We start from the raw sequence: 12,486 nt of genomic DNA, 5'->3' as shown, positions 1-12,486 counted from the left end.
TACAGAAGTATCAGCAGTAGCCACTACCTTTGTTATTTTTGCCTGGGCTCTCACTGAAGTCTGAAAATTATGCTTCAAAGACTGATGATAAAACAACTCCTCAAATCCTTTATCTAGTCTTATGTTACTCCCTCTTTCTGTTAGACCAACCTAGACCAACAGATATGTCACTTATTCACTGGCAGATCATCTCTGCACACAAGTTTTCAGTCAGTCAGAGTACATCTTCATTTGGCTCAAAGTTTTAATAGAATAACAGCTTTTCATGTTGAAACAACACTAGAAATATTACAACTTTTAGTCAAGTAACACAAGATAATAATAACCGAAGTGTTCCAATCACTGCAGTTCTAACAACTACGCAGATGAATCAAGTCATTTAAGTTGGATTAATGTGAAAACATGTATATTACATACACAAAAGTAGATGCAAAATGAGACACACCATTGCATGCGTAAGGCACAGCAAACAAAAACAATTAGATGGGGGTATAGAGTCAAATTACAAAAACCAAAACATGCAACACAGGTGACTTAACTTGAAGGAACAAAAAATGTTGTTGAATCAAAGTGAGTTGAGTTTGCATCAAAATGATTATTTTAAACTGACAAATAGTAACATCTGATGATGTGTAATGTTCACCATCTTTTTCCTCTAATGTTGAATTTAACTGCATTCAATACTGCCCTCCTCTGAGACAAATGTAACAGTTTGTCAGTCCTTAAATTCAGGAAAATTAATTCCTCAACAAAACAATACCCTCAGTCTTAATTTCACAAGACCCTTGGCTACGACCTCAAAATTAAGAGGGCTTCTTGAGAGTCTCTGAAAGGGAGAAAGATCCAGAATAGTGAAAACAGTGAAAATGCCTGGCTTCTAAAGTTCACTGAGCACTTTTACAGTTTTTAGAAATGAAAAGAACCATCAATAGGCCGACTGGTTCAAAAATACATTTACAGTCAGAGTTTACTGGCTGAATAATTTCCCACCGTGCTTGAGGAGACATCCTAGGCAGCTGAAGACAGGTCACTGCCGATGTTGGCCAAGATGCTGTGAATCCAAAGGTCCCTGTCCTCCAATGTGGTATCCACCAGGTAAACTGTCAACCGGCGGTCCCACAGCTCACCTTTGACGTCTGACACATCCTGCACACTCTCCACGTGAGCCACCAGCGCTCGCTTCTCCACGTGGTTTCTGAACAACATGGAGGCCTCCTCTGACCACTGGTGCTGCGTCACACCTGGAGGACAGAGAGGAGGAGAAACAACCAGGTTGTCTGCAGATACTTGAATGTCAGGGTATCAATCAACTGACCTGGTCAACTTTACAGCAATGTACCAATAAAACAAGCTTGGAATGACTATGGAACCAAATCAAAAGAACCAGTGATTGCTTGCATTAAATAAGGACAGTCTTTAATACTGAAAAATTCATAACTAATAATGCAAGAGGAGTGTGGTAGAAAATGCAGATTATAGATTATAACTCACTTTAAAATAGCAATTCATGGCATCCTTCCATCCCTTCCATATATATATATAACATAATTTAAATACCTAAAACCAGCACAGCCACATAAAAAATAATTACTATCAAACTCACCTGCCAGTTGTGCAGTGATGGCCTGGAAGGGCAGCTGTCTGAATTCCTCTATCAGGGGCCTGATGTAATTACTACGGACCAGCTCATGTTTACCGTGGTCCAGCTCGTAGACAGACACCAACCCATTGGCCAGAATCCCCTTCACCTGGACGCGTTGCCAACTAGGTAGAGACAGGTGTTAGTTGAATCATTACAACCTGTGTTTGCATTTTGCTCATAATTTCCTCAAAACAGCACAAAATAGACAACAACCCCCAAGATTTACACAACCAGTAATGCTAGGGCACTAATCAAGATAATGCATTAACTAACAAACAATTTTGTCAAAGTATAACCTTATATAACAGCAGTTATATTAATATGAATGCAATATCATAACACGTAACTGTTAATACTGTTTAAAGACTTTTTCCTCATGTGCAAATTTATACAGTAAAATGCCCCAACAACAAATGACATTATCTTCAATTTAAGAAGATAAGCACTTGTAGTTTAAGATCTCTATCGTGTCACCATTTACTTCTTATGGTCACCATAATGAGCTTAAAGAAAGATGTTGCCACAGGTAACCAACTAATGTCTGTGACGGAGGAACATGACAAGTAGCCGATTTTCACTTCAGGGATTGAGCACACTCACACAGTAACCATGTGTGTATTGACTACAAATCTCATACTTCTTGTCTATTCTGGCAGCATAGACATCTCCCTTCTGGATGTGTGTGGTAGTGCTAGTCTTCCACGTCTGGTTATAATAGAGGATCATCTCTCCCATCAATACAACAAGTTTATGCAGGTCCTGCCATGGCTGCAGCACAAAGTATCCTGGATGGCAGGCCACTGGCACAAACACATCTATATTCTGACCAGGCTGAAAGGAAAGGAGGAGAATGAGGTGGACATTACGACAAGTCTTTGTTGAATATTTGTTCCTGGAGGTGAAGTTATTCTATGGTTCAAATTCATGTCCAAAACTGAGTAAACAATAAACTATAAAATGTACGTTGCAATGCTTTGCAATAGATACAAGCTACATGAAAGCTATACATTAACATATACAGCAGAGTTACATTCAACTTTAACACCTTACAGCCTACTGGCACAAAAAATTAATTGCCAGTCAGAGTCTGGTTACAGTGGAGGCATCCAAAACAAAGAACACAAAGTTATCTTTTTCTTGGAGAGAAATTTTCAAACAAAAACATGGTGAATCACAAAATAATAAAAATAGTGAGATTTAGTTGCCTGGAGACAAGGCATGACACACTGTACATGTTTCACATCTATTTCCTTCATGTCAAACAAATCCCAGGGAAAAAAAACAGTCTCTCTCACACACCTGAGGGAGCTCCAGTGAGGGAGGCATCTGAAGTGGTTGCGTTCCAGTTTCAGTGGTTGTATCTGGGAGAGGCGAGTCTTCTGCTCTGTGACAAGGCTTCATAGTGGGTTGTGGAACTAAGCTGCTCAGAGTCAACTTCTCCACCAGAGCACTGAGACCTAGGCAATTAGAAAAGAGGTATGTGCAAAGCACCCTCAAGTTTAGAAGTTCATGTCAAACTCAATTGGCTTAAACACGAATCAAAAACCACAAAAAATGACTCACTGTCTCATTACTTTGATTTCACATGAGAAAACAGTTTGAAGAACAAACAAAATTATTTTACAGAAAACGTACATAGTCTTTGTCTACTATTACCTGTATCCACGCTGCTGTCACTGCTTTTGATCGTGGTGTTGTTCTGTGTTTTGAGTTTCTGCCACAACTCTGACTGAGCCAGCTGATAGTTGATGCTCTTGTCCAGTTCCTGGCTGGCAGCACCAATGAAGAGGTACATATAGACCAGCCAGTCCCCTTTGTGCTGGTCTAACTTCATGATCTGACCATGACACACATATACAAAGATAGAGAGACCTTGAGGTCAACATGACTGTTTCACACCCCTGTGAAGAAGCTAACTCATAACCTGAGCCACTAAAGCTAACAGCCTGCAAACATTCCTGTCTATCAGGCAGTTCTTTAACAAGGCCTTATTTGTAAGTTTCATTTGCACAGTGTGTATATTTGGATTATAACAGAAGTTTAACTTAGCTGTGTCCTCAGCTTTACATTATAGATGTAAAAGTATGTTACCTTCATTTTACAGTCTTGAGAGCCAAGGACAGCTTCCTTCACCCACAAAACAGCCTCTGGGCTCCAGTCTCCCTCTGGAAACTTGAGGTCAGCCAGACGGCATTTGATGGCCTGGGCAAATCAAAAACGATACACTATTAGCTCCTTTAGAAACAAAGTTTGTGGATTGAAGTTTTAAGTACTATAGACAGAAGGTTCAAATCAGTGAACAGGGTAATGGATGCCACTCCAGCCACTGGATTGATTGGACTGGTTGGAGACCAAAGTGTACAGTATATACCCCCACACTTAGCCAAATACACAAAAAACCGACCTGTGGTGGGATGATGGTAAAGTCTTTCAGCAAAAGAGGGGGAATCTCTCGGAGATCGGTCACCTCTACAGTCGCTGGGACACCCAAGTCAATGTAGAGGATCTCCATCACCCTGTTGCTGTACATGTTGGCGATCTGAAAACAACCACACCATATCCCACTTCTTTTAATGTCCAAAATAATTAAGCTTTTCAAGAAAATACTCTTATGATTCTGGTCTTACCTCCACTCTGGACCACTTTCCTTTGTAGCGGGCTAGACAGAACTTTCCACAGAAGGGTCTGGACACCAGGGATTCAGATGTCATCTGGTAGGAACAATTATATTGGCAGTTTTAAAAGATGGAATATTGGCTATTATAACAAATGCAGCTGCTATGGGGAACACACTAGATGTGTAAAACAAAATACACTGGTAACTAACAACAACTGTCTCGGGACACCAAAACCAGTCACAGCATTGACTAGAGGGTTCAAAGTCATCGACCAGGACTAAACAGACGGCCAGAGAAAGATCAAAGAGGCCATATTTAAACAACTGCTCAGATCACCCTCAACAGATCTGGATCTTATTTGAGATACAGAAAACCACCACCTGATGACCTGACATGCCATAAATGTATTTAGAAGCCAACCCACTGAGTGCTTATAGGTAGAATTTTTGGTATTACACCAGGAGCCAGTGAAGTTGTTTTAGTATTTAGTATTCAGTACTCAAATTCAGTATTACATCAGGAATCAGAGGTATGACTTGAACTTTTATGTAGCCAAACCGCAGTCAGGTATATCTAGCAGATACTTTTCATCAGCTATAAACAGTGAAGTACTTATTTTGACATCAGATATTGGGATCAACTGCAATATATTCAAAAGGTTTCAGAGATGTGTGACAACAGTATTTTGTTTTTGATTCAGTGTGGGTTTACTCACAGTCTAAATATTTGGATCAAGTCATCCACGCTTTTATCACATCTCAACCACTGTAAAACCTTGTTTGTCTGACTCAGTCTGCTCGGCTCTTAACCAAAACAAGCTGTAGATCCCAGGTATTTTTTTTTATAAAGCACCCTGAACTACTGCTTTGAAAAGCACTATATAAATCAGTAAACTTACTGTAGTCATGATAATTTAATCAGTGACTAATCGGTATATTCAAACTTGTGTTATGATGATGTGAAAAAGCCTCTCTGCGTCAAGCAGCCACTAAAGAGACACCTGAAAACTACACTGCAGATATTCAATATACTATCACTGTAAAATTTGAAATGTTCTTTAACACTGGTAAGTGCTTGGGCAAGTTGAGGTATCTGTGTACTCTGAAGTCTTGTCTACCTGGGAGATGAAGAAGGCCTCTGTTTTTTCCAGTAACTTGCTGAGTCTTGCTGTTCCTCTGGAGGGCAGCTGGCAGTGGATGATGCCATCTGCACACACATTTGTGACACACACGTCTTGATAGGTAACATTTACCTACAGGCAACAGAAAGAATCATGTTAGATAAGACTGGGGGGATTGATAACATGCAATTAGATGTCACTGAGGGCTGTCAAGTTGCTGGTTTACTTCCAAATGAATGAAAACCCACAGACTTCCCATAACAGATGATTGGCTACTGTGGGACAATTCTGACTAATAGGAGAACGGTACAATAGCACCACTCACTGGCAGTCCTGGTAAAAATATAAAAACTCCTCTGTGACAGCTTTTTAATTGGCACATAAAGGATTGCAGTCATAACAAGGGGTTCTCTCCTTGGTCTCATGCATCTCACGACACATGTGATTAACCCCACCAAACTTACAGTCAGAGGATTGTTCATAGTCTTGTCCTGCAGAGCCTTGAGGCAGGTGGAGTTAACATTGATGTCATCATCCTGCGAAGTGTCATACAGCACTGCCACAGGCATCTCAGTCTCTTGGCACGGCTCTAATGTCTCCATCAGCAGTATCCTTCCAACTGCCAACCTGTCCAGAGCGGACAGGACCAGTTGATGGGAGCTGAAAGTCTCTAAACCTGACAAGAGGAAGATAAAGAAAAATGGGAAGAAGAGGGAGATAAAGGGGAAAAGATGCAGGGCTATTAATGAGCCCTTACATATACTGCCAAATGTAAATGTAAATGTAATTACTGCTGTGATATCTTCGGGATCTCATCAACATTAGATGAGTAATAACTGTTGTTAAGCCATTTCCTTATCTTGTATGTACCTGCAAGTCGAACATTTGTAGCCTGAAAGGGCAGACAGAGGAAATCCTGGTGCAGCTCCAGCAGTATACTCCCACTTGTCTCCACAGAAAAGCCATAGTCCACATAGTATAACTGGCAGGCAGACACAGACAAACTGAAGATCATAAGACAAGTCCCAGCTCAGGGGCTGCATTTACCAAAAATCCAAAACATCCAAACCAAATAGGCCATGAAGTGCCTGTAAAAACTATTCACACTCCTTGGGTTTTTTGTTTCATAATTTTGAAACACAGGGATTGTATCTGATATTGAATAATATAGTATTTTTAAAAAGTATTTTAAAAGTACAAACAACTTGACAACTAACTACAATCAACTAACGTAATGATTTACCTTGACCTTGTCAGGGGCCATAACCTCCATGACCTGAGCTCTGGCCAGTTCTGCTCCATCCTCTGCTCTGACTGCTACCAGCTGACCAATAACAGGGTTAGACAGATGTTGGTAGGGGGAGCCCTGGGTGTAGAAGGAGCGCATCGCGTCCTCCATGGCCTCCTGGGCATTGGAGTAGTTCTCACCTACATACCTGAACAGACAGCCAACCTATTTTTTGCAGATTTTTTAAACTATGCATGGCTGGCTTCAGAACAGTAAACTGGACATTGCCTCTACAATGCCTCTGTTAAACTATGTTGATCTACTGTGGCAATTTAAGGTGCATTAATGCATGATTGCATGAATAACATGTGTCCTACCTTACAGTAACAGCATTGCTGCTCTTAGCATCAGTAATCAGCACAGAGGGATACTGCTCTGAGGGAAGAACCAGACAGGGAGGAGTCACAGGACCCACAACCTCTACACCAGAGGGTAGGGGATGACTTCTGCACTGCTGGCTTTCTTGGCTGCCTGTGGCTTCTATGTCTGTTCTGCTGGAGTTATACAGGATGGCCTGACCACAGGGGAATACATAAATGACAGACACATTAATAGATACAAATATATAAAGACAAATGGGTAAGCAGGAAGGACATCCCTGAACTCCCTGGATAATACAAGGTGACAGAAGAGAAGAAATCACCATTAGACCACTTAGAAGTCATCCCTGCTTTCTCCACATCAATCATCATTCCAACTTATCACTTGCCTGAGAGCAATGTTCACTTGTCACCAGCAAGAGTGTGAATGTTAACTGTGAGAGTAAGAAAATTAATCTTCCAGGGTGAATTTCACAGTACTGTTGATGACTTTTAACTTGTTCATTGTGTTAACTCTGGTGCACACAGTGCCTTCTCATTCACTTACCTTCTTCTTGTTACCTGGTATGGGGTACTCCACAGTACATATATCCAGCAAAAGAGACAAGTTATCCAGAACATACTCAGGGAATGGCATCTTGTATGTGTCCATAAACAGTTCAGGTAAAGCATGGGCCCACAAACCCAGACTGTACTTGGACAGAAGCTCCTTTATTCTCTGACGCACCTCAGCTGACACAGTGACAGAAGAAGATTTTGGAGCAGAATCAGAGGTCGAAGAAAAGGTGACCTTCAGAAGGGGTAAAATGTCAGGGCCAGGTTGGATGGAACAAGCTGCTGCAGAAGCGTTGGCTGATGAAGTCCAGGTACAGGCTAGAGGTCGAGAGCTTTGGTTGTGGGTAGTTGAAGTCAAGTTGTGATTATCTTTACATTTGCCACTGGCATTGACTGCAAGACTGGCACATGAGGGCAGTTGGGGAGCAAGAGCTGGGTTGTGGACAGGGCTGTGCAAACTGACTGAGGACAACAGCTTGTCTGAAGAGGCAGCAGCAGGTTGTGGAGGAAAAATGAAAGTGGGCTTAGCCAAGGGGCTTTTGGGGGAAAGCCTGGGTTTGGGAACAGGGGAAGAAGGGAGAGGTAAGAGCTCTTCAGGTGTTGAGGGACGTGAAGACATTTGTGTGGCATTAGCACTTGAATTGGTGGGTGATGTTGGAGGGGAGTTGTTGGTGCTACATCTAGGAACAACAGAGAGCTTGGGAGGCAGTGGAGGGTAGACCAGCCGGTCAACTCGGTTGATGCAGGAGGGTTGCTCGACCTGAGTAGGCCAGAAGAGTAAGACAGGGAGAGAAGTGAAGAGATTTTGACTCCTCTCAATTCCTGTAAAGGTTGTATATTGAAAAAAGGCACAATGGATTTCTGAATCAATTGATTTTGAATCATCAAACTGTCAAAAAGTTGGGTGATGTTGGGCAACCGTAACTGCTTTCTCTAGTTAAGAACTCTTAGTCCAGCATTTAACTTGACTAAATGGCATGATCCCATGCAGAAAAAATGTAGCATAATTTGAAGAATCAAACTATTAAAAAAGACTCTCCAGAGAAATATTGGAAAAAAACAGCATTTCTCCAATGACAAGGTGTTGGATTTGATACAAAGGCATCAAAATACCCGCTTTTTACCTAGAAAGCGTGTTTTTTTGTGTTTTTACATATAGAAAGTTACTGTCTCACCATACAGATGTGTGTCCACTTTTCCAGGTCTATGAGCACCTGAGGGTGGAGCTTCTGACCGAACATTTCACTGTAGACATCTGATATTTTTGACATCCACAGTCCACTGCAGTACTTCTCCAGAAGCTGAGTTATCCTACCCTGCACCAGTGCCACGTCACACAGACTAGACTGCATGGAGAGATTCCACAATTCAGCACTACAAGCATGTCCCCATGCTGTTTTCATTTAGATTAGATTTTTTTTTTTTTTTTTTTTGTAAAATCACAAAAATAAATAATATAAACATTATTAACAAAATAAACTCAATAATAGAATGCATAAATAAATAAATGTCTGATGTGATATCACTGATTGGGGTGCAGCTACATACATAATCACATAATTTACATATTAGGCAAACACACGTTCTTCTTGCACTTTTCTTTAGATATTACATATATATAAAATTTAGTGGAGCGCCCGGTTGGCAGCTTCTGCATGCAGCGCCCAAGGCTGTGCAGTCATTTTCAGTTGAAATGAGACACAAAAGCATAGAGATAGGTTTTTCTGTACCTGGGATTGGTTGGGTCTCAAGGCTTGTTCAGGAGGCTTCTCTGTGAAAAATAGTGCAGAGGAAGAAAGAAATGCCAACAAGCTCTGATATCAGTGAACAGTCTGAAGCAGATTGAGTTCACTGGTTGTCAGTTAATCTGATTCTCATATTTCAACTTATTTATGTTTTGGCAGTGTTGTCAAATGTTGATATTATAAACTGCTCTGCAATTACTTTCCCAGTGACATGTGTAAAACATCTCAGCTATGTCTTTTACTCCCCTTGACTGGGAAATATGCCTACAGTGCTGATCTAGTGTATCATTACTGATAATGTTGCTTCGTTTACTATAATCCGAGGCCAGTCAAGTGTCAAGATGCCCTACTGCAGTGAGATGCTGTCTATACAGTACTGTCATACAAACGTATTCAGTGGGCAAGTATGTTGTATTTAAAGTGTTTTGGTTTTATTCATTTTAATAGAGATTTTAAAATGTGCACTTCAGAATACTTAGTGTAGGAATTGTGAAATTACTAGGACCTTTGTTTTATTTAAAATTACTCAAAGAACAAAAAAATGTTGTGAAATAAATGAGGATACAAACCAAAAGGGTTTGACATACCTCTAGGCCTCTGGGAATTTTCCAAGCTCTCCTTTTTCCTGTTGGCAACATAAACACTGTTATTCTGAAACACTGTCATTCAATACAAACTGCAGTTCTACATACAAGAATAACTGCCTGATATAATAGCCCCATATCCTGAACTATGCTCCCATCTGAATGATATTTTGAGACTCATCTGTGAACTGTTTTGAGAGTGGTCGGTGGGGGAAATTACCACACAGTTGCTGACCCACCCATAATTGTCCATGACCAATATTTTGGCATCAAGTACCATTTTATAAAGGAGTTTATAGGGTTACTCATAAGGTTTGTCTGCATGTGTATGTTTACCTGTCAGGCTTGGCTCCTTGTTTCACAACTGATTGAGAAGCTGGTTGTCTGTGTTCAACAGGTGTGATGGAGCTTAACCTTTGGTCCAACTGCCTGATGTTTGGGCAGAACACAAGCAAAAACTTTGGTTTATTCATTTTGGAATCCACTGTTAAGACAAAGCAGTTATGGAAGCATACATTAAACACGATTCTCTATAGCCTGGATGAAAGGATATTTTGATAACAGAAAGCAGTCCCTGTGTTGAATGTGTGGCCCGGTTTGGATATTTATCTTGTAGACAATGTTGTCAAACCAAGTTTTAATTGTAGCCACTGCTCATCATTTCTTCAAAAAAAAAAAAAACTGCAGCGCAGATATTGCCAACCTGTAGTCCCCTGATGCACTGAAGCCTCTGTAGCCACCGTGGGACCGAGAGCGGTTTGCTGGCCAGTTAGAGGTGCCAGCAGCTGAGGGCTGGCGGAGAGATGACCTTGGCCTAACTAAATCCATGGTAAGGGTGATAATAAATCAGGTTAGATGATAGGAGGTGGGATACAGAGCAATGTATTGATGAGTGATGAGGAGGACAATTGAGCAGGTCTCCTACCATTGAGCATGTAGGGGTTGGAAGGTTTGAATCTCATCTTGCAGTTGATGACTTGCGAGTGACCAGATTTCTTGGAGCTCTTCTGCCTGGCCACCAACTCAGCAATGTGGGCTGTCTCTTGGCAGACTGTGGCAAAGCATTTCAACTACAGAGCAGATTCATTGTTACACTTGTAGACACATGCATTGCCCGGAAAAGACACAACACTGCTACGGTTTAGCTAAAATTTACTGAACTACAAACAATAATTCTGAGTTTCTCCGTTTTCGTGCAGAAACTTGCTGACCTACAGCAGTAGTATAAGGATGCAAAAATATATCAGGTCAGCTCTCACCTCACCCATCTGGTACTCCAACCGCACCACAGAAGGGATACTTCTGAGATACTCCTCCAGTTTTGAGTAGCCCAGCTTCTTTAGCGGGATGCTCTCTCCGCACAGTGACCGGTACTCTAACTGGAGGGTGTTAATAGACACACCTGTCTTGCTGGACTGAAGTACAGACCGCAACATTTTCTTGATAGACTCACTGTCCGACATCCTGGTGAATACACGCTGAAAAAGAAACAACAACACAGAAATAAAAAACGTATATATAAGGGTCAGAAATGTGTGTGTACTTCAGAAACACCTGAGGTGGTGACAATCGGTGGAAGGTCAATCAATCAAAAGGCAATGAGTATCATAATTTTTACACCTAAGGTTTCCAGAGCAATGTGTTGTTTTGTCATTGGGTTGTACTGTGTTTCATTCAAAGCTAGGCCCAACATATAAGAGCTATGTTTCTCATGACTTTTGAAGTTCTCATGAGATAAAAGCAACAGGACAACAGCTGCAACGCACATACCTGAAGACAAACGCGTTTTCACTTATTTCCTTTTGCGATTTAAGTTTAATCCTGCTTGGTGGCGAGTAGCATTTAATGCCAAACTTTAGAGGCAGAACAAAGCAAACCAGATCAGCGCCTGTTACCAAGTCTCGACCTAGATTTCAGATTCTAAAGCAATAAATTCATGAGTTAAGTCAGTAACGTTAAATATAACATTACACATGATTTAATGCGTCTACATCCATTCGCCTTAGGGATGTGGATCTGGTTTCTATGTAATATTAAGCTGCCCTCAAGCCTCAAAAGCTTCACTGTCGGAGACACACAGGCCTCGTTCAAGTCTACCGGCTGAACTGCCCTTGGCTCACGTTGGCTAACGGCTAACTGTTAGCGCCTGGTGGTTCGTTTGCTAGCGTTAAAAAAAAAAAAGTTATTTAAAAAGTTAAGTTATTTTCGACCAACAGTTGACCTTGTACAAAGTTCCAGCAATCATTCGAGATGAGCAACTAACATTTGATCGAAATTCTTTGACATATTTAGGTATTTTCATGTTTAAATTACCTGCTTTAAGTTGTTAGCCAAACTGCCCGGACTCTTCTTCACCGAATTCAAAATCATGAACACGTTCACGCCCACAAGGTCAAAAGGTCACTGCTGGACGTAGATGATTTTTTTATTTTTATTTTTATTTTTATTTTTATTTTTATTTTTATTTTTATTTTTATTTTTATTTTTATTTTTATTTATTTATTTATTTATTTATTTATTTATTTATTTCGGCTAAATGGCAAACCTGTCCTGCTCAAGGGCACAAGACAATATGGCAAATTAAATTTTGCTACTAAAGCTGGAGCTATTTTCA

General features: G+C 40.7%; 1 protein-coding gene across 6 annotated transcripts; it reads right to left on the bottom strand.

Moving 5' to 3' along the window:
- Positions 1-208: 208 nt before the first annotated feature.
- On the bottom strand, positions 209-12,301 carry tdrd7a (tudor domain containing 7 a). Of its 6 annotated transcripts, XM_071503520.1 has the most exons (23): positions 12,186-12,301; positions 11,132-11,350; positions 10,798-10,942; positions 10,576-10,690; positions 10,209-10,301; positions 9,876-9,913; positions 9,274-9,314; positions 8,719-8,889; positions 7,536-8,303; positions 6,986-7,182; positions 6,624-6,816; positions 6,251-6,362; positions 5,845-6,056; positions 5,378-5,512; positions 4,270-4,353; positions 4,047-4,181; positions 3,734-3,844; positions 3,299-3,479; positions 2,942-3,099; positions 2,280-2,473; positions 1,604-1,764; positions 991-1,241; positions 209-826 (listed from the first exon to the last, which is right to left on the bottom strand). In XM_071503520.1, exons 1-22 carry the CDS (start codon positions 12,240-12,242, stop codon positions 1,009-1,011), a joined length of 3,753 nt encoding a protein of 1,250 aa, XP_071359621.1. In that variant the 5' UTR covers positions 12,243-12,301; the 3' UTR covers positions 209-826; positions 991-1,008. The 6 variants fall into 6 exon arrangements, with proteins under 6 accessions (XP_071359621.1, XP_071359620.1, XP_071359623.1 ...); XM_071503519.1 differs by having other exon boundaries at positions 209-1,241; XM_071503522.1 differs by having other exon boundaries at positions 209-1,241; positions 7,716-8,303.
- Between the last annotated feature and the right edge of the window lie 185 nt (positions 12,302-12,486).

Source organism: Trachinotus anak, unplaced genomic scaffold (assembly GCF_046630095.1).
Source record: "Trachinotus anak isolate AG129_WGS33_773 ecotype Australia unplaced genomic scaffold, CSIRO_AGI_Tana_v1 ptg000019l, whole genome shotgun sequence".
Lineage (NCBI taxonomy): Eukaryota > Metazoa > Chordata > Actinopteri > Carangiformes > Carangidae > Trachinotus > Trachinotus anak.
Note: the sequence above shows the minus strand (reverse complement) of the source record. Positions and strands in the feature narration are given on the sequence as shown.

What these genes read in the sequence shown, in the direction of transcription:
- tdrd7a (XM_071503519.1), bottom strand. Translation starts at nt 12,242, where the DNA reads ATGATTTTGAATTCGGTGAAGAAGAGTCCGGGCAGTTTGGCTAACAAC. An exon ending in TGAGACCCAACCAATCCCAG is followed by an intron (nt 8,890 to 9,273) that starts GTACAGAAAAAC and finishes CTCTCCATGCAG; the next exon opens with TCTAGTCTGTGTGACGTGGC. An exon ending in CTATGAACAATCCTCTGACT is followed by an intron (nt 5,513 to 5,844) that starts GTAAGTTTGGTG and finishes TGTTGCCTGTAG; the next exon opens with GTAAATGTTACCTATCAAGA.